The 21,848-nt window shown below is 30.1% G+C and overlaps 3 protein-coding genes across 3 annotated transcripts; 2 read left to right on the forward strand and 1 right to left on the reverse strand.

Moving 5' to 3' along the window:
* Positions 1-991: 991 nt before the first annotated feature.
* On the forward strand, positions 992-5,468 carry HELRODRAFT_177722 (hypothetical protein; the record flags this gene model as incomplete). The annotated part of the gene is made up of 12 exons (XM_009025880.1): positions 992-1,078; positions 1,333-1,456; positions 2,224-2,360; positions 2,499-2,586; positions 2,928-2,996; positions 3,361-3,600; positions 3,728-3,855; positions 3,940-4,063; positions 4,150-4,283; positions 4,734-4,833; positions 4,908-5,045; positions 5,326-5,468. 12 exons carry the CDS (start codon positions 992-994, stop codon positions 5,466-5,468), a joined length of 1,512 nt encoding a protein of 503 aa, XP_009024128.1.
* Positions 5,469-10,006: 4,538 nt separating this feature from the next.
* On the forward strand, positions 10,007-13,519 carry HELRODRAFT_177723 (hypothetical protein; the record flags this gene model as incomplete). The annotated part of the gene is made up of 7 exons (XM_009025881.1): positions 10,007-10,035; positions 10,824-11,052; positions 11,487-11,622; positions 11,691-11,867; positions 12,009-12,086; positions 12,485-12,636; positions 13,370-13,519. The coding sequence occupies 7 exons, from the start codon at positions 10,007-10,009 to the stop codon at positions 13,517-13,519; spliced, it is 951 nt and encodes a 316-aa protein (XP_009024129.1).
* Positions 13,520-14,089: 570 nt separating this feature from the next.
* HELRODRAFT_177724 (hypothetical protein) lies at positions 14,090-18,130 on the reverse strand (the record flags this gene model as incomplete). The annotated part of the gene is made up of 10 exons (XM_009025882.1): positions 14,090-14,121; positions 14,267-14,373; positions 14,805-14,866; positions 14,957-15,064; positions 15,227-15,288; positions 15,810-15,866; positions 16,236-16,292; positions 16,886-16,945; positions 17,154-17,213; positions 18,058-18,130. The coding sequence occupies 10 exons, from the start codon at positions 18,128-18,130 to the stop codon at positions 14,090-14,092; spliced, it is 678 nt and encodes a 225-aa protein (XP_009024130.1).
* Positions 18,131-21,848: the final 3,718 nt, after the last annotated feature.

A 21,848-nucleotide genomic window follows, 5' to 3' on the forward strand; every position in this document is an offset into this window, starting at 1 on the left:
GGTTCTTTTACACAGATGCTAGTCCACTGAACCACTTTAATTTTGTTTTTATATTATTATTATTATTCTGCCATGAATGAAATAAGGCAAGAATATAAAAATTCTGATGTGCAATTTTCTATATTTTGCTTAAGTTCCAATCCATATAACTATTTCATTTATTTAATTTTATGGTAAAAATGTTCTGCGAAATTTCGTTGTCTGTTTTTGATACGTCAGCTTATAAACAAAAAATACGTAAAAGAGTCTACAGTTTATAAATAAATATTCTAACAAAACTTTATATAAATAACACAAAGGGCATATTTAAATAAAATGATCTCATAAACAAAGTATTTAGTAAATATTATTTAACTAAATATCGGAAATGACATTTTCAAAAAAAATATTTTTAGTACTTTCTATTGTTCTTCTAGATTTCCCCTGTTCAAAAACTAAAAGTGAGTTGATTTATCTCAAGCCGGCTTGATTATTTTATTTTATAATTAAATTATCAACATTTTTTCTTAATTTTAAACAAAAAATTTTATTCTACGCGAACTAACTCGCTTTACTTCAATCATCCAAAATTTATAAATGTGTATTGCATAGTGATAATCAAAATGTGTTAAAAGGTTACAACACTCTTAAAATCTTCAATCAAAAAACCATCATTGTTTCAGTGAGTTTTATTTTTGCAAGCTAAAAAGCCACAAACTGATTTTTAGTTATTTCAATTCTCAATCAAATTCTCATTTTGAAAATATTATCGAAAAAAGAACTTCACAATAGGATCAAATATAACACGAGAACATTTTATCTTCTCGATAAGACTTTATTTTCGTCAAAAGTATCGGCAAAAATTATTTAAAAAGTGGTGTCCGTAAGTTTCATATTGTATTTCATTCCTGAAATATATCTTCATTATTTGTTCCCGAATATTAGTTTTATTCATTAAGGTGCGAACCAGACACTATTGAAGTATCGAAAATACAAAGGCTGTTATTCTCGGATGCCCAAGTCAAACAGTATGTATGCGGTTGGTGTAGAATGGTGCCTCCTGTGGTGCGATAAGAATAAAAAGTACTACGCGATAAAAGTCAGTTAATCGCTTGGACAAATTTAATTTTCAAATTATTTCCTACAATTTTTGTAATTTTGTGACATTTAAAATAACAAAAAATGCATAGGAATCTGCTCGTCCAATACATTGCATGTGATTAGCATTGAATTCGAACCTGGTCGTCGCCAGAGTAGCATCAGGCATCTTAACCAGGCATGGAAAGGTTCAACTCTAAGTTACCAAGTTTATGATGGAGAATTAATTAAAGATTCAACTTTCAACGAAATCAGGAGAATATGTGTTTCTGTTCGAGCGAACTTGCAGCCGAAGACAAACTTGTTCAATCCAATGAATGTTTTGCTTGTTTAAACGGCTTCCTATGTGGTGGAGTCTTTACATTTGCTGTTTACGAAAGTTAATTTTACTTCAGATTGATAATATCGAACACCATTCAGCTGAATGTTATTTAAACTATGAACAAATACTTTGAGATAACCTGATAATCAGTTCCTTTTTTTCTATTTGCATAACTCAACGCAATCGTGTTCATAGAACGCATGTAGAGGTGGATCTAAGCCCCGCCATGAGTGTTATTTGTGTTGAAAGTGAGTAATAGTCGTTGTTTTAACGGAGAAAAAGTGTTTTTGAAGAAAAATTTGACATTATTAGCCCTAAGTGAAAGGTAAGTAAAGTTTTAACCAAATTACCAGAAAAGTTGGCCCCATCGTCTCATCAAGATGTTGGTTTCCCGTTTTAGGTTGAAAAATTTTCGAAACAAATTTTCAACCTTTCAGGTCATAAATTTTTTGTTTAAACATTCCATTTACGGTTTTCAAGTAATTTTTAAAAACTTTCAAAATCTCTCCCTCTTACTTTAAAATTTCTCTCGGTTGTCAACAATTTTTTAGACTATTCTAGATCCACCACTGCTCCCATGCACCGATGTTTTAATTTTACTTGTTGGATTTATTCCTGGTGCTTTTGTTTGTTCTTTTGCATATTTGTTTATTTTTAAAAAATGAGTTGAAGATATTTTTGTTTGCCGAGTGAGTTGAAAATTTATTAAAAAAAGTTTCACGAGAGTAGAAGAATTTTACATTGACCTTACATTGATTTTACATTGCTTGTTTTTTACATGAAAAATAATTTTTCTCACAATATTTTTGAACTCAAAAATACAGGAAACGAATATGCTGTTGTTGGTTGTTTCAAAATTGTAAATATTAAACACGGTATTTCAGTTTCCAGCGAAATCGGCTGTGTAAATGAATGCTACAACTTAATGTTCAAGTATGTCATAAGAAAGAAAAGTAACGAGGTAATAAGTTGTTGACCTTTAAAAATCACACATATTTTTCTTTTATTTCAAGATTCCGAAGTGATTTTCATTCAAAAACTTGTTAAAGTTATATGCAAATTTATTTCGCCAAAAATTGCTAGAAAATTTTATCCATAGAAATCTTGCCAATGTGGAAACAAGATAGAGTTTGATAGTCAAATAGCCATGGATTCCTGCTTTAATGATATGTTCTTGGTTTTTGATGGTTGGTACTTTTATATACACTTGTATACATTCATACACACATATGCCCACATATACACACACATAACACAAACACACAAACAAACGCTCATACACACAAGATAGAATCATTTAATTATTGTAATCTATTCAATAAATTTGTTTGAAATCATGCTAAATCAGCATACATTTCCAATCCAATGTTATTAAAGTTAAGAGCGCAAGAAATCTAATCTAGCTAAAACTGAAAATTTATGATACGTAATACTTTATTATTTTCAACTTAACCTGTTTTCGCTAGTAGTCGCGTTCAAAAAAATGCCAACTTATAATAACTAATATTGATATCATTTAAAATTTCAGTTTCAATAGACACAGACATGTACAACAAATCAACAATCTACCAATACTGTTTGAATGACGAGAAAGAATGTAAGAAAGATTACTGCAAGCCTCGTGTTTGCTTGCCTGGCTGGAGTGGAGAATTATGTAATGAAAATATGGGTAATATATTAATTTAATGGAATATTAATTTATGTAATCAAGTTGATGATTATCCAACATATGTTAAAAAATGTTCGAAAATTTAATAAAATGTTTAGAAGATATCAGATAATTGAAATGTAAATTAAAAAAATATTTTATATCGTTAGAAAATAATCAAATTTTTATAGGAGTTCAACGCTCGAAATCATAAATTATATTTTGACCAATAATAAATTCTTGAATCTTGATACTAAATATTATTACAACACCAGCCTTTTCATATCCACACCAACCACACAAACTCTGGCAGCTTTTCCAGGCACCACACCAACCACACAAACTCTGGCAGCTTTTCCAGGCACCACATCAACCACACAAACTCTGACACAACCGACAACAAAGGTCTATGTGAACAAGTGCGGCGAGAATAATGGAGGATGTGGGGATTCAGTTTGTATCGAGGTAGAACCTGATAATGGGGCAGGTGTAGAAGCTAATGCTGGAGTTAAATGCTATTCGCCAGATGAAGAATTTATCGAAGTGCCTGAAAGTAAGGAATTAAATTTATGAACTATTTCACGTTTGATTAAATATAACGGCTCCCTACATAGAAACGATTTATTAATATAATCCTTTTTGTTAAACATAATGGTTCCATTTCTTTTTTTCTCATCAAGTCAAAGTCCAGTACAATTATACTTACAAAGGATGTTTCGAAATAATGCATGCTAATGATAATCTGGCAACTGCTTCATTAGAATCATGTTTTGATTTTTGTAGCGATTCATTATTTTATGGAATGAAGGTTTGATCATTTTCTGACGTTTTATATTCCATTCTTCCAAAATCACTTGTTCAATATTGATAAAAATCTATTTAATGAAAAAAGGACCGTAAATATTGCGCGTGTGCCAACAACCTGGAGAACGAAGTTAGTGCCAACAAATGTAACAAAAACTGTACGGAGGGATTGTCGTGTGGGGGAAAGGCCACCTATTCTGTATATGCCAGTAGTATCGTTACGAAAGTTTTGAATTTACGGGCTTTTTTTAATAAATTTTTTTCGAACGTTATTTAAACATTGAATTTTTTTCATTAGAAAAATCAAGCGAATCAATTGACGTTGGATGCTACAAGTATTTAGAACTGGAACATAAGCATGACCAGTTCTTGAGCAAAACTCTTTGCTTGCAGAAGTGCAAAAATTTTGGTTTCCCATACAGTGGAACAACTGTAAGTAAAATAAGTTAAAAAAAAATTTTTGAAACACGCAAAATTGTACATTGATATCAAACAAAAAATAAAAACAAAATGATCTTAACAAAATACTTATATCCAAAAAAATATTTTGGAACCTCGTTCATAATTCGTTAAGTATTTTATCTAGTTTTCTATTTACGAACTGAGTTGACTTTTTTGATATAGTCTGTTGATTTATTCATTCATTGCTATCCGATATGAGTTATTATACAAAATTTGAGCTTAATCAGGCAAAAATGTTAACAAAAATTGAATACAACATTAAATATATAACAACAAACAAGTGTTTAAAGTTAATATTAGCGTATTAAAAAATTCTTTTTTTAGACATAATGATGTGAAACAATAATCTAACTTTCAAATTTCTAACTGAAAATTATAAAAAATTGTTGAACAATGTTTTCAAAAAATTTGTTTCGCAAGAGTGATTCATGCCAATGTGGACGAAAAATAAAATTCAAAGACCAAGTGAACATCGAAAAGTGCAGAAGCTCATCATCTGAGCTTGTACTGCTGACAGACGGTGATTCTTAAATATAAAATATTTAAGAGGAAACTTTCTCGAAGATATATTTAAAATTTTTACATTTGTTTCAGTTTCGCCTGATGTGAATGTCTATGACAAGCCGACAAAATACAACTACTGCATAAACGATAAAGTGGAGAGTAAGAAACCCTATTGTCGATCTGGTGTTTGTTCGCTGGGCTGGACTGGAGCACTATGTGATAACAGAGGTTTGAGTGACATTTTTGAGGCAGTCATTTGAAAAATAACAGGTCTTAAAATTTGAATGCTTTTATTAGTTGATCACTTGATGCTTCTCATTTTACCACTTGTTTTCTTATCTTTATAAAGTTTAAATACTATAAACTTTTAACTTATCATATCAAAAAATCTTTGAAAAAATTGCATCTGTCTTCTGTCTGTCTTTATTTCTCAAAGAAAAGTTTCAGAAATTAATGATGTAAGGAATAATTTACTGAATTAATGTTGTTAACAAATTTTGTAAATCAGATTGTAGCACGAACAACGGGGGATGCAATGAGACAATGATGTGCGTGCCAGAGATCGTCAACAACCTGATGGTTGTAAAATGTTTATGTGAAAATGGTTCCACAAATGTCAATGGCTCTTTCTGCCAAAGTGAATTTATATAATTAACAACTTAAAATTGCGCAGTAGTATTATTGCAAAACTCAAATAATAAATAATATTGCTTAAGAAACATCGTCAACCGATAAACTATTACACGGAAACTGGTCACATTTGCACAGAGCTATATAAAATATTTTTTCTTAAAATCAATTTCAATCTTATATTTGAAATTTGTCCCTTTTTACAAAACGCAGTTTTAGAAAATCAAAATAGGATTGAAAAATCACCTACTTACCTGTACATCGTTTTTGCTTTGGCTGGTCTTTTTCTCATCGTTCTGGCATCAGTTTTGGTGAAATTCGCCTATTCACGAATTAGAAAAACTGGTTATACTTTATTGATTATACATTATATAAAAAGTTCCAGTTAATAAAATCTCTTATTTTTACAAATTTTAATAAATCATTTTCTTCAGGTGAATGTTGTTAATTATTCTTCATGCAACGCTATTTCTCATCAACTAAGTACATAGTCAAAAACTTGACAAACACACGTTGCCCATGCTCGCACAACATTTAAAATATCATGAACGTGTGTTTATGGGCTGGAGTGCTACTTTAAGCTTGTACAATGTGAATGTGAATATAGAGCTTTAAAACTTTTCAATCATTGAAGCTAATTACATATCTAAATTGAGTTATTATAAACTATTTATTGATCAATGAAACTCAACATCAGGATATAAGTTTTTAAAATTTGAAAACAAGCAGACGCTGTAGTGTAGAATATCATAGATAATATTAATACACCCAACTTATTGGAATCAGTTTTTTTACAAAATTAACCCCTAAAAATATTCTGAAATCCTATTAGGCTAAATTTTTTGTCAATTTATGTTATCAAAATTATTTTAACATTAATGTATGCGAAACAAAATTAACCCGTAAGAATATTCTGAAATCCTGTTAGGCTAAATTTGCTGTCAATTTATTTTATCCAAATAATTTTAAAATTAATGTATGCAAAACTTTACTGAATCGGAGTCGTAGTTGTATATGAACAGAGCACATGATTGTCACGATAAAAATTGACCTTATTGACTTGTCTATGATAGAGAATTAATATACTTTTTCAAATAAATGTTTGATTTTTTACTTTATTTTTCTTACTTTCATCTAAAAAGAATAAAAAAATTTGCCTTTTCTTGATGATCTTACTTTTCTTCTTTTTGTTACTTTGTTAGTCTTATCTAGGATTGATCATTGTAACTCGCTTTACTATGGTCTTCTTGATTCTATACTCTATTTTTTAAGTAAAACTTCTAATTCTGCTGCTCGTCTAGTTGCTCGTGACCCTTTTTTTTCAAATATCTTCATATCTTGTTCTTTCGCACTGGCTGTCTATAAAATATAGAATAATTTTTAAAATTTTTACATTTATGTACAAGTCTCGATATAAATTATTTTCTAAGTACTTATCAGATATATTAGTTGAACTTAAACGCCCCGGTTTGCGATCGTATTCTTGTTCTCGCTTCTTTTTAACTCGTGTTAAACACTCTCTTGCTAAATCTGCTTTTGCTTTTTTTAGCCTTTTTCTTTGGAACTCTCTACCTACTTCTCTGACTATTTCTCCATCACTAACGAAGTTCAGAGCGGATCTCAAGACCCATCTGTTTGCAAAATTCATTGAGGAGCGCTGTTGAACATTTTGCAGAAATAGCGCTTTACAAGCTTATTGATTGATTAATTGATTGATTGATTGTGTGATTGATTGATTGATTTAACTCACGCAAACAAATATTTATTCATTTTGGCATTTAAAAATTAATTGGTTCACAGGAAGAGATTCATCTGGTAAGTATTTTTTATGTATAAAAATAATGCTGATATAGTAATGATTTTGCTATTTAACCTATTATTGGAAAAACATGTAACAATATAAGAAATTAAAAAACAATTTTTTTAAGTCTTTAAAATTCATAGTAACGTTTTTTTTCTAAATAATCACTTTAATTCAGGCTTCCAATCTAACTAATGAATTAAAACTTTTTTTGAAGAAATTTTTTTGGAAAGATAAACTTAACTGATCACACGGTTCTGTTTTGCTGTGTGTGCAGTCATCAGGCTCGAATATGTGCAGTCATCAGGCTCGAATATGATAAAGAAAATTCCTCGACCATCGCATGCTTCGTGTGTGATGTGTCGTTTTAGAATTTATTCATATACGCTGTTGATTCATCTAGACCCAAGAAAAGCCTAATAAAGAATTAAAAAAAAGTTGGCAAATTGTTTTTCAACTAAATTTAAAAAAAAATTATAATTTATTTTCTATAGTGAGCTCGCACACAGCTGTGCCCAGAAGGTCAGTTAAAGACAGTCTAAAATCTAGTGGGAACTACACTTCTGCTTTGGAACCTTGAATCTTAAATAACTGACAATTACATTTATTTTTATAAGTCTCATCGGTTTTATTACATTTTTTTACCTAAAATACAAAAATTTAAGTGATCGAACGGATTATTGTGTAAAATAATTGTACATTTTAGTATTCGATGATATAAGTTTCTGTGCTATTAGATTGAGTGTTTTTTTTTGGAAAATAATTTAAAACTCGTAGCTCGTTGAAATAAATTTCATTCTGTCAAACCTTTTGTGATTTCTCGAGTTTCTCGAGACCTGAAAATATTTTCAAAACATAAGAGTAACTCATTTTTCTTGGAGCATAGGTACAAGTTATGGTGTAGAGGTGGTGCAATTTAGCCAATCGTCATGAATAGGGTGGGCCAGTCCCGAATTTCGACCCCATATCCCGCTTTCTCCTTTCATATGCGCAACCAAAACAAATAGTTAAACAAAAAAACAGCAATTTAACAAAATAAACTAATTTAAAAAAAAAACAAGAATAAAATGCTTGCACTAATGCCGATTTTTTGATGTTTCTAAACACGCAAGAAATATCAAAAACTACTATTGGGACTAAAGAGCTGCGATGTAAGTTTATAACAATTGAACTAGTTATGTAAAAATTAAGAAAAGTGTTAGGCAAGGCTGTGTATTCACTCCAGATATGTACATTGTACAATCTTTTTAGTGAAATCATCATGAAAAATGGATTATTCATTAAAGGCGAGTATACAAAGATGTAAGATATGCTGATGATAGAGCTCTTATAGCAAATTCAATGAAAAAACTGAAAACTATTGTTTCTAAGCTAGTTTTTAAAAGTAAAAGAAAAAGCTTTCAAATTAACATAAAAAAATGCGGGCTTATCAGTAAAAGCAAAATCTCCCGATCTGCTCCATAATCATAAAATTTAAACAGGTGAAACAAGTCAACAGCTTCAATTATCTTGAAAGTCTGATAACCTCAGGTTGTAAATATCAAACGAAGGCTAGCTATGACAAAATTCTAAATGATATTCTATACATATTCTATATATACAAGATGATAAATGCATATTCTAAAATGAAAAACAATCACCAACAGAAAAATCAGAATATTAACAAGATGGCTTGGCTTTGATGCAGAGCTGAGTCAGCCGTATATACATATAATGGGACGGCGTGACTATGATGTAGGGATGTAGGATTGAGCAGGCCGTATATGCGACGTAGAGTTGCGCGGTATTGATACAGAGCTGAACCAGCCATATGTATATTTTTATTTTCTTTAGTATTTTGATACGGTGCGACTATGATGTAGACCTGAGCCAACCACGTATATATTTTCATTTCATTTTAATTTCTTGATATAGCGCGGCCATGATGCAGAGCTGAGCCAGCCGTATGTATGTAGAGTGGTGAGGATATAAGAATAGAAACAAGAAGAATAGTATTAACAATGATGATGATAATAATAATAATAAACAAATAATAATAACAATAATCCAAACAAAAAATAGTGGAAAGAAATAATTGCAGTTCAATTGAATGACTGAAATGTAAAAGAAGGAATGAGTAAACGAACGAACAAACTAACGAATGAACGAACGAACGAATGAATAGGAATGAATGAACGAATAGAATAAATAAATGAACGAATAAACGAATGAATGATAGAAAGAGTGAGCGAAAGAACTTTCATCTCTAAAACAATAGAAAAAGTCGTTTATAATCAATTATTATCAGTTTCTTTAAACTCTAACACGCTTCCTGTATCTCAATCTGGTTTAATACATGCTTACAGTATTGAAACCTCTTTACTCAAAATACAAAATGATATCATTCTCTCTAGTGACAATAGTAGTCTTAATCATCAGCTTTGATACTGTTAATCATACTGTTGTTTTGAAGCTACTTTTAATATTATATTAATATCTTTTAATATTACTGATTCTTGTCTGGTACTTGATTTTTCTTCTTATCTCTGTAATAGTTTTTCTTTTGTTGTTCTTTATAATTTTACTTTTAAATCCACTTCTCAGATTTTATGCTTACAACTATTGAATCGTTTCGAACTTTGGAAAAACTTAAAAGATTCATGTCGAAGGGTAGAATAATTTTTTAGCCTATTAACATCATTTTGAAGATTTTCATATAAAATCCTAAAATCCTTATAAAAGGCAACTGTGGAGGTTCTATTAAATTTCGCTTTTGGCCATGTTGAAGAAAAATGTTTTATATGCAAGGTGTAAAAATTTATCAAAAGACTGCATTCATAGAAATTATTCTTTGATGCATTAGAATCAATAGTTTGGTTTCCTTCTAGGGTATAATTTCTAGTGAATTCTTCTACGATGTTTTCAATGGACAAATATCTTTAAAACTGACAATTATTATAAAGACACCTCGGTGTATGTATAATTAATAACTTTGCGAATGAATGTTTGATTAAAAAGTGCTAAAATGAAAAAAAAATGAAAAAGTGATCATTTAAAGAAATCTATCTTTTACTTTGTTCAATATGTTCATGCATACATTGTAGATATAAAAGAATAACATAAACGAATAGACGAACTTATAAAGAAGCTGACACGTAAAGTACAGACTAAAACATTTTAAGTTAAATACAAATCTAAACCGTATAGCAGACTAAAACATTTTAAGTAAAATGCAAATCTAAAACCCATCGGTGTCTAACAAAAGTTTTTGACTCATTAGAGATTCCTTTGTTCTTGCCAAATAAGGCATCTTAAAATACTTTAAATCTCTGATGTTTTTTTTAAACCAAATAATAAGCCTTTTTCGTTTACCACTCTATGATTTTACAAAGTTTCATAGCAGAGTTATATACAGAAGCGCAAATAGCTGAAAATGCTCAGTGTCATTTTTTTCTTGAGGGAGGCATTGCACAAATATTGAGAAATATCACAGTTTAAAGTAGTGAACTGCGAAATAGTAATCAATTTCTTAGAAATAATATTATAAACTTTTACATATCAATTAACCAAAATACATAAATACATTTATTTTTTAGGAGCAAGAAGCTTGAGATGAATTTTAAGCATTATAGCTACGTGTGGTTCTGTCTGCTACTACTGGCTATTTTTCCATACACACTGCAAATTCAACAGTTTCAGTTATTCAAGAGAGCTTACAGCTATCTAGCTGGTAGTCATAAAACTGAAGTTTGTTTCGATGAGACTATGGACATACTCATCAGAATAGCAGCTTGTTCTATCAAGAAGTGCATCCTCAAATGCTTGGTGTGTTAGTTGGTTGAACGTTTTTACTGAAAATATATCAAATTTGATCGGAAATTTACATGTTTTAAAAAAAATTTATTCAAAAGGTTAAGAATCAATTGTGTGAATAAAATGCAATTTTAACCGTAAAATTACATTCTAAAATCATCGATTATGAATCGTAAAAAATTGGTAATTTTGCTTTGACTAAAATTTAGACCGAAAATGACAAACTTTCACTTGAAATTTACAACTACACTAAAAATGACAATTTATGATAAGATAGAATTTTTTTTGAGATTTCAACATTGCTAATACTTTTAATTTATATAAAATGTTAAATAATTTTATTCTCAACAAATTAAATTAAAAAACAGAATAAATATTTGGTCCGAAAATTCAAAAAATTTTGGTCATAAACTGTGCCAAATTATTTTAAAAAATTTAATCAAAAGGATTTAACCGGCATGAACTTGAGAGGCATCAACTACAGGACATCAGTGGGATCTTGTTTGTGTGTTCCGAAAATGAACCTTCTGTATAACGTAACTACTGATCTGACTGGAGGATGCCTGGCGTATGTAACTTACGGTAAGTAACAATGTGTATATAAATTGTTGTAAAATAATTAATTTTTTTTGTTTGAAACCCTTCACAAGACTGTCCATCCGAATTCGACTACATAGTAGAGAACAACAGGTGTTACAACTATCAGGTACAGCAAAACACTTGGATCGTCTCCAGGGATATTTGCAATGCTCTGCTCAACTCCCATCTCCTTATCATTGATGATTCTAATGAACATCATGTTCTCAGCTCATATTTATACAACAAAAGTAAGAACATTTTTTACTATTTTTGCGGTAATTTTATTTTGAAATTAATTTTGAAAAACTTTCCCAATTTCAACATTAATATAATTAAGTCACAGATTCACAATAGAATTTGAAATTATCTTTAGTATTTCCTAACCACAGATTTTTTGATGGTTTGGACAGCTGGCTTTCGATCGTACATCAATAGAACTTCTTTTTTCATCTGGCAACCCTATCCAGGTATTAATAGAATTACTCAAAATTGTTAACTGTATAAATTTGCACCGTCCATTGTGGCATGGAGATATTTTGAGTGATTGCTGATGTTCAACCCAACGTTCGTAGTGTACAAATTAATTATCTCAAAATGTTAATATTAATAAATGCTGAATTATTAAATAGACTGAATTAATTAAATTATCATTACCACCAACAACAACAATTGCAGTTTTTTCACTATGATTAGCTATCTCATCAAAATTTGAAATACAATCATGTTTGCAAAAATGTTATCTATTATAGAATTTTGTATTCATGGGCATTAATCAAATTTTTTTTAGGTAGAAGTTTGAAGATGTTTATATGACCATTTTAACTAGCATAGTTTCTTTATTGAAAAATTTCAACATTAAAACCAGGAAAAGAGAGTCCAATCAGTTACTACTCCTGGTGGAATGATGGTGCAAACTTAGTGAACCTTAATATGAACTGCATTGTATTCGTAATCGAAATAAACCGCATGGAGAATAATTATTGCGGCAGTTCGTTTTCCGTTCTATGTGAGATCGATGTTGAGTAGTTTTAATTCAGTTTCAGGCTAAAATTGACCTGCCGAAACATTTTGACGGTGAAGCAATATCTTCATTGGTGACAACCTTGAGGAATTTATAATAATTATAACGATTTGCACATATTGACCATAGTACTTTAAACATTCATCTTTTTTTGAATTTTTTTATTAATTTGTATTGTTTTTTGACGGGATGGCCAAATGGTTGAGGACGCATGGTCTCAATAAATGGTTTTTAATATAAGAAAATTCGAAAGAGTTTTACATTTCATAATCACGTCATAACCATGCTAAAATTCTAATAAGTATGTTAAGTATGTCAGCACTCTGGCTTCTGCTATCATAATAGGAAGTAAAAAAACCACACGTCAAACAATGCTTCATACTCATTGAACGTGATAGGCGGAGATCTCATTGAATTTAATCACTCTGCCTGTGACTAATAACATTTTGGTGCTCATTTTAAATTATCAAGGTGAGTTCATTGGATTCCAGCCAAAGTCAACAAAATATTTTTTAAAAATCTGCGTGTCTCTCGGAATATGAATTTTTTAGGAAATCAACAGAGAGATGGTCGATAGCCATATATTTGGACCATAATTACGCAGCTGATATTTTATGAACATAAAACTTCCTACATGTGAATCATTAGTTCATTAATTAACTAATAAGATATCTTTAATATTTTGTTCATCTTTTAAACCTCTTACTAAACCATAACAAACATTTCAAGGTAATAGCAGAGGATCTCTTTACATTCGAACCCGATTCCTGCCTCAGCACTGCCAGGCATCTTAACCACTACACTATCGTGCTGCCCAACACTTCACAATTCGGCTACAATGGCTTACGTCATATCCTATTAGTGAATTCGGAGATTTAATTCAATTTATATATAGTTTCAAGATGTATACATAAGTTTGTTAACCTAAATGAGAACTTTCTTCAGCAATGTGAAATTTAAAGATTGAGGCATGAAATTTTTTTTATTTCAAATCTAACTAAACAAAATTATTTGAAATTTTTGTAAGTTTTAATTTGAAATTTAATAAAAAATATTATATCCAAGTGAGTGTCTTTCAGCATATAATTATGCTAAAGTTCGCATTTTCAAACTTCGTTACCATCGGCGTCTCCATACTCTGCTGTGACATAGCCTGAGAAACATTAAAACATAATTTCAAATTAGTTTGCTCTATATTGTTAGAATAAATAAACTAACAAAAAAATTTTGTTTGATGATAATTTGAATGAATAGTTTTTTTGCATGTGTTCATTGAGTAAAATTCACCAAAAGCTAAATTTAAAAAAACTAAAAATTTGAAATATTTCAAAATAAGTGAAAACTATATGAAATAACGATAGAAAATGTTGTTCATTACATTTTTAATAAGTGATTTGGTTTTTGTTTCTAATTTATTTAAAAACCAGCTTTAAAAAAATCTGCATAAGATCAACCTGTTTGAGAATCGTAGTCATTCTCTCCTGTGTATGACATTTGGTTGGAATACGTTATTAGAAAAAGTTTTTTTATCACGAATGTTATTATATATTATATGATACCAAATTTCATATAAAATATGTATTTTTAGTTTAATTCATTGATTTCTAGAGTTTCTTCGCTACTAACCTGTTTGTTGATAATTAGCCCAATAATCGGCTGTCACAGTATCATAATCAGGCAATGCTGAATAAATTATTTTTAATGAGATATCATGTTTTGAAAAGATAGCTATCCTTAATATAAATATTGAAATTGGGTGAAGCAGAAGATGAAAACAACTCATTATAATATGTGAAAACATTTTATGTTTCATATTAAGAATTCTAAAGAAGTTATAAAATACTGTTGATAGCGAAAAATTTTTTTGTGTGTATACTAAAGCATTTTTTATTTGCAATTATAAAAAGAAAAATGATAAAACATCTTAAATTTTACCTGTCTGATAATAATTTGACCAGTAATTTTCGGTTCCTCGATTTGGTTCGGGGGCATCTAATTAAAAAAAAAAACTTGAATGAAAAAATTGTCGTGCATGAGTTTTCCCATGAAAATTATACAAAATATAAATACGTAAACAAATTAACTTAAAACCAAATTCTATTTCGTCATTTTTCATCCGGTAAATACTTAAAGCATTCAAATAATAAGAATATGAATATACAACCAGACCAGTTTGGTGATATTTGGCCCAATAGTTTTCAGTTCCAACGCTGTTATCTGGTAAATCTAAATTGTTTAATAGATTGTAAAAACTTTTTGAAAGTGTTCATTAAAAATCAAAACCAATTTTAAACAGGATATTCAAATGAGACGAACATTCAATTGCGAATAAAAATTCAAATTGGGAACGACGTAATAAGAACCGACCAGTTTGATGATATCTTGACCAGTATTCTTCAGTCCCTTGGTTTTGTTCTGGTGCGTCTAAGATTCAAAATGAAAAACTTGAATGAAAATATAAATGAAATTAATTGTAAATGAGTTGAGTAAATTTTATTTTGAAACCTCAAAGTTAATACTAAATCAGACTGTCTATAGTTTGATAGGTAAAGAAAAATTCATCCAATTAGAGGTAATAAAAAAAACCAAACATGTTTGATAATATTTAGCCCAATAGTCTTCAGTTCCACCGTAATACCCAAGTGAGTCTAAGTTTGTGTATAGGTTGAAAAATGTTTTAGAGTTGTTGAAAAAGAGTTTTGAAACCTTATTTTTAAAAATTAATACGAACATATCTAAGTTGCATTTTGTAGAGATATATTACATAATGCGAAAATTAGAAGAATGACAACTTGTTTGATAATTTTTTCGCCAGTAGTCTTCAGTTTCTTTATTTTGTTTCGGTGAGTCTTAAATAAAAATTGCAAATTCAAATTTATCAGTAGATAGTGAAAACTAACGCGGTGACATATAATAAACAAATAAACAGGAATATAAAATAAAACCTGTCCGGTAATATTTTGCCCAATAATCCTCTGTTCCTCTATCATATTTTGGTGACTCTATAATATTTCGTGTGATAATTTTCAAATTGTTACTCGTTTAACAGAATTGATTTGGAACTTTATTTATTTTTACGTGTTTATACAAATATGCAGCTCTGTTTGTCTTTGAAAGGGTGAAATAAATAAAAACTGTATAACTCGAGCCATGGAATAATGGTATTAACCTGTTTGATAATATTTCGAACCGTAATATTGCGTTTCTTGGTTTTGTTTTGGAGCATCTGAAATTAACATTAAATAAACTTGTATAAAATTGTGTTGCGAGTTGTGTTTCTTGTGAATTACAAGTTAAATACACGCTTCACTTTGAAATGGTTTATTTATTTATATTTTTTTTGCCAGATTTTGTTTATGAACAACTATTCTGTCAAATATTCCGTCAAAATTTCTTCTAACATAATCGTCAACTAACTTAAATTTGGTTTATATCTTTTTATGAAACATAAACTGGTGTTGAATCAAAAGTAATAGAAAATTAAACTCTCACAGACTCTCACAGGTTGGTTTTTAAAATCTCTAATATTTAAAAAGCAAGCACACAAACGAGGTAAACATAAACATTGAAAAATCAACTGTTAAAGTTGACAAACCTGTGTGGTAGTACTTCAGCCAATAATCCTCTGTATGTCCTTTATATCCAGGTGACGCTGATACATTGGATTATTTTTACATTTCACTTTTTGGTATTTTTTAGACGAATCAAGTAAAACACACAAACTGTCAATACATGTCGACCAGCTAATCACACATCCCACTCAACGTCAAGAAAACGTTTATGGATCAGAACTCCGCATGGCTTCAGCCGCTTAAATGACTACAAAAACCCAGTAACAAATCTTGGAGTCACACTGGATCATCATCTTTCATTTGAAAAACATATTAGTCAACTTGGCCAGCGATGTTTCATATATTACATATTACATATATAAAACATATTAGTCAACTTGGCCAGCGACACGTTTTTAAGAATCGTTTGAAACATCATTTTTTTGTCAATCTCGAGTGAAGTTATTTAATAGAAGCGCTCGACAAATCTTTAGATACAGATACATATTGCAAATCAGACGCCACCAACACCTTAACCATTGCGCTATCACACCGCCCATACATTAAAGGCCATCCAAAATTATTTTGACAAAACTTTTGAATAACATTTTTAAAGGAAAAATTTGATTCGGTTATTTGAGTAACATTACTTCCTTATGTAGAAAAATGCAATATTTATAAATTTACAATTAACCTGTGCTACGATGGCTGTTTGCCCAATAACCTTTGGTTGGATGGTTGTAGGCAGCTGACGCTGTATCATATATAACATAAATGTTAATTTAAAATGTTAATGATACTGTCTCTTTCTTTCTCTCTCTTTTTCTCTTCTTTCTCTCTCTCTCTCTCTCTCTTTTTTTCTATCTAAGTATATAACGATATTAAATTCAATTATGAATTTTTGAAAAAAAAAATTTGAAAATTTAATGATTGTTTTTTTTACTCGTTTAAAAATAGCTAACCAGTGGTGCTGTAGTAATCTGCCCAATAATCTCCAGTTTGTTTGTTGTAGTTGGGTTGTGCTAAAAGAATATGATTTTTTATGAACATTTATTATGAATAATGTGTATATTTTTTATAAATGATAAATCTATTATAGTATGCAAAATATTTTCGCTATTCAAACCTACCAACTAAACTACACAGAAATCATGTGAAAAATAGGAAAGTTTTAATTTATATAGCACTCTACGTGTGGTTCGACGCGTTTTTAGTTTCAATTCTCCGCATTTGAACAATGTATACACAGGCATACAAGCGGAACAGCGCATCCAACTCGTGTATTATATGCGGCAATCTCCTACGCATTTGAAGCCGATCACTGCAACAAAATAGCCGGACATTCCACCACTACGCTACCGTGTCACCATGCGATAGTATGTGGTTCTTCTTTGCGATTACGAGAATACAAGCTTTTTAAATACGCAACCCGTCCTTTTACAACATATCTTAAACTCAAATTTTCAAAATGCTACTTAGAAATATATAAATTGGATCTGATAAAAATAACAATGGGAATTTCCTAATAAAAGTTTGTAACCCGTGTAATGACTCTGACTTCCTTTAGTTCTACCGTAGCTCGGGTAAGCTGAATAAAAACAAATTCTAGTCATTCACCTCTTTTAAATAATTTTCAAATATGAAATATAGAACTCTGAAAATGTTGCACCAGTTTAATATTCACGTTTCACATAAATATTGTTAAAACTATAAAAAAGATATCACGTGTTTAGATACAAAAAGTTAGTTATACAAAAAACTTGGTATCTATAATTTCCAAGATAATTTTTAGTAATATCCTTAATTTTACAAATTTTAAATAAGCAAACGTTAATTTCTTTTCTAATATAAAAAAAATTCATTTACTTGTAGCAAAGGGAGCAGCGGAACATTTTAGCCAAAACAAGGTACACCAGAGCACCGCCAAAAGAAATGCCATCTTCTTTTTCTTAGTCGTTCTCAATCAGAATACTTCTTCACAAAAATGAGTTTAGATAGCTATGAGTATCATCTACACGTATCTGTCAACTTATTTTATCCATTTATATTATTATTTGGCCATAATTTGTGGGAATAAATTTGAGCTCATAAGACAAATATGAATTTTTCATTGCGATTAGCAAACAGACTATTTGAAGAATCGATCTAATAAAAAACTACAGATACTCACAGACGTGTCTATCAGAGTATTTAGAGAATTCAAAATAACTTTTTTTTGAAAACTCTAAAACGAACACAATTCAACGATAGTATGTAGTATAATTTTCAAATTTTCTTAAGTGACATCTAATGAGCTGAAGTTGCAAATTTGAATACATTCAACTTTCATGAATATTTTCAGCTACAGCAATACTCCTCCCCAATGACACCTCCAGTTAGGACTCTATTTTCTCTCTTTCACGACTGTTTTGTTTCTGACGGATTGTCTCCACATTAAGAGTCCCTCCCGATCTACTACTTTCTTCAAAACCCGACTAACGACATTAAAAACACAAAATATTATCAAATTTCCAATCTTCAATATACACATTCAAAACATGCCATCCCTATTTACAACTGAATTGAGCCAGTGATTTCTTTAACTGCTGCTGCTAAAAGTACTTAACAGTTGATCCATTTTGAACTGACTCATGATTTTTAAGGCATTCCAGGACTTTTGGGAAACTTTCATGATCAAATTCAAACGGAACTTCTTAAAAAGAAGTCAATAGTTGTTCAGCCTCCACTTCATTCTTTCCCAAAATAAACTAATTTTTGAGTTTTCCAAATTATATATTATATGGATATGCAGTGCACATTCACTGATAAAAAATAACGCATACATTTTGTGTACTTTTTTCAATTCTGTTGTAATTTAGTTTAAATGTTTTCTCCATTTCGAGATCTGATTTCTATGACATTTTCAAAGTCGTTAATACCACTGTATTAACAAGTAGTCAAAATGTCGTTTTTTTTAATAATATTTAAAAATATGACACACACACACACACACCACATACACATCACACGTACACACACGCGCACGCACACACACCACATACACACACTCACAAGTTATGTAAATGATCGGAAAATGTTTATAATATTTTAATAACATAATTTGAAACCAGTACTAAGAATATTAAGTTAGGATGGAGAAATAAGAAAATTTTGAATGAAGAAAACAATTTTTAATAATTTTCATTCATTCAGAGCTTTAAAAAGAGCTTTAAAAATGTTTAAAGTTAACGTTTATTTTACGTGATAGTTCATCAATCAGGTCGTGAGAAGTTTATTTGTTCTGCTGATAGGAAAATCGATCATGAATTCGTTGAATTTTTTTTTATTAAAAACAGATGCAAATATTCAGATTGTGCATCATAAAAAATGTATACGTCTCTATCGCCGATATTATATTTCATAATCAAAATTATTTTTTAATCTTAGAACGTCAGTAAGTTAAAAATTATTACAAAATCGCTAAAAATATGATGAAAAAAGTATAATTATATATAAAAAAAATGAGAATTCTGTTAAAAAATCTGTAGCAATTAATATGACTTTAATAGTACAATAAAATGATTAAAATTGTGATGATGGAAAAGTTATATAATGATAACGTTGGCACTGATCATCTGTTCATTTGTTTACTTTACGTGATGATTAAGAACATGAACATGAGCATGAACACGAACATAGGCACGAACATGAACGCGAACATGAACGAGACATAAGCTGCTCACTTACTATGGAGCTAACTTGACTCTCGTTTGTAACTCATCTGACTAGTGAAATAACCGTGTTCATACCTGACGGTAAAGTATAGAGTTTCCTTAGTTAGATTGTATGTTCCTTATTTCCATCCTTTGATTATTTAAGAAAAAATTACAGAATTAATTGCATAGTGCAGATATTAATGCTGATGCCGGTATTTCAATTAATTCATTTGGAAACATTTTTAGGTAGTTTCAAATTAGAATTTTTTTAATATTTTAAAAGTGTTGTTTGAACTTTTTTTTATAAGCAATAAAATACATAATCAGTTTAGTGAATATCGAATGAATTCTTCATAAAAATTTTTTCCAGGAAAATGTATCTCTAACTATCTAAATGACAAGAAGGGTTTCTGGACGGCAGGCAGAAGAAAACACTAACAGGGAATCTTCGACTGGAAAATATACAAAACTGCAAAATTTCTGGACGATCTCATTATGTATAAAAATTTGAGAGAATATAATAATTGGAGAATGGGCAAACCAAATCATTATAGTAATGCTGAAGATTGCATAGCAATGGCTGATGGTTTCCATGGTTTTAAATTCAACGATATCAGGTGCAATGTTCCTACTTGTCCTATCTGCCAGTTTGACGGGTATTAGACTCGTTAAAATTTGTTAAACTTTTGATTTCAATGAATGAGACTTCATTTGCTGAATAAATTGAATGTGTCGTGAATAATTGGAAACTTATTGAAAAGAAATTTTGTAACCTTTGAAACTAGTCTTATTTGTTACATGCAATGTCTCGAACGCAAGTATTTTAAAACTTACACAATTTTATTAGATAGCTAATTTTTTTAGTCTTTATTATTGCAGCTTTGACATATGCAGAACCACTTACAATTTCACAGATATACTATCTTTTATTATGTTCTTCAACCATTGATTTGAAGCAGCCATCATCGCCACAAAGGCTGTTTATCATTTTCATACAACGTACACATGTATTTATGTGCACGCGAAAGCACCGCATCATACACGCTGAGTATATGATGGCCATTGAGATGTTTGACTCAGCGCGCATTTGAACCACTGAGCCATCTCGCCGGCCAGCATGCAACAACTTAAGTCGTCTACCCATTTACCAGCCTCGAAATGATGGACGGCTGGGTTGGCACTTTGAATTTATAATAACTAAAATTAACGTCAATTGATTTTCTCCTCCACAGAGGGCACCGTTAACAAAGAGTATAAGATTTACTTAGTAAGTTACAGTTTTTTCAATTTTTATAAAAATCATATTTAAAAAAACGCGTCTGCATTAACCCGATAAAGAGAGAGATAGAAAGATAGATAGATAGAATAGATAGATATATATATATAGATAGATAGATAGATAGATAGAAAGATAGATAGGTAGGTAGGTAGGTAGGTAGGTAGGTAGGTAGGTAGGTAGGTAGGTAGGTAGGTAGGTAGGTAGGTAGGTAGGTAGGTAGGTAGGTAGGTAGGTAGGTAGGTAGGTAGGTAGGTAGGTAGGTAGATAGATAGATAGATAGATAGATAGATAGATAGATAGATAGATAGATAGATAGATAGATAGATAGATAGATAGATAGATAGATAGATAGATAGATAGATAGATAGATAGATAGATAGATAGATAGATAGATAGATAGATAGATAGATAGATAGATAGATAGATAGATAGATAGATAGATAGATAGATAGATAGATAGATAGAGAGATAGATAGAGAGAGAGAGAGAGGAGAGGAAAAGTGAGAAAAAAAACCTGCCTTTCCAAAATAGTTCAACCTGAAATTTAAATTTTAATAAAATAGAAGTGATTTGAACCATTTGCGGATCGTCAGTCGCGAACTTTGTTACGGTCTTCTCAAACCCCATTGATCCAGCACTTTAATTGGCTCAGGCATTTTTTCACCAACACATAAAAGTGCAAC

This window comes from Helobdella robusta (genome assembly GCF_000326865.2).
Source record: "Helobdella robusta unplaced genomic scaffold HELROscaffold_44, whole genome shotgun sequence".
Lineage (NCBI taxonomy): Eukaryota > Metazoa > Annelida > Clitellata > Rhynchobdellida > Glossiphoniidae > Helobdella > Helobdella robusta.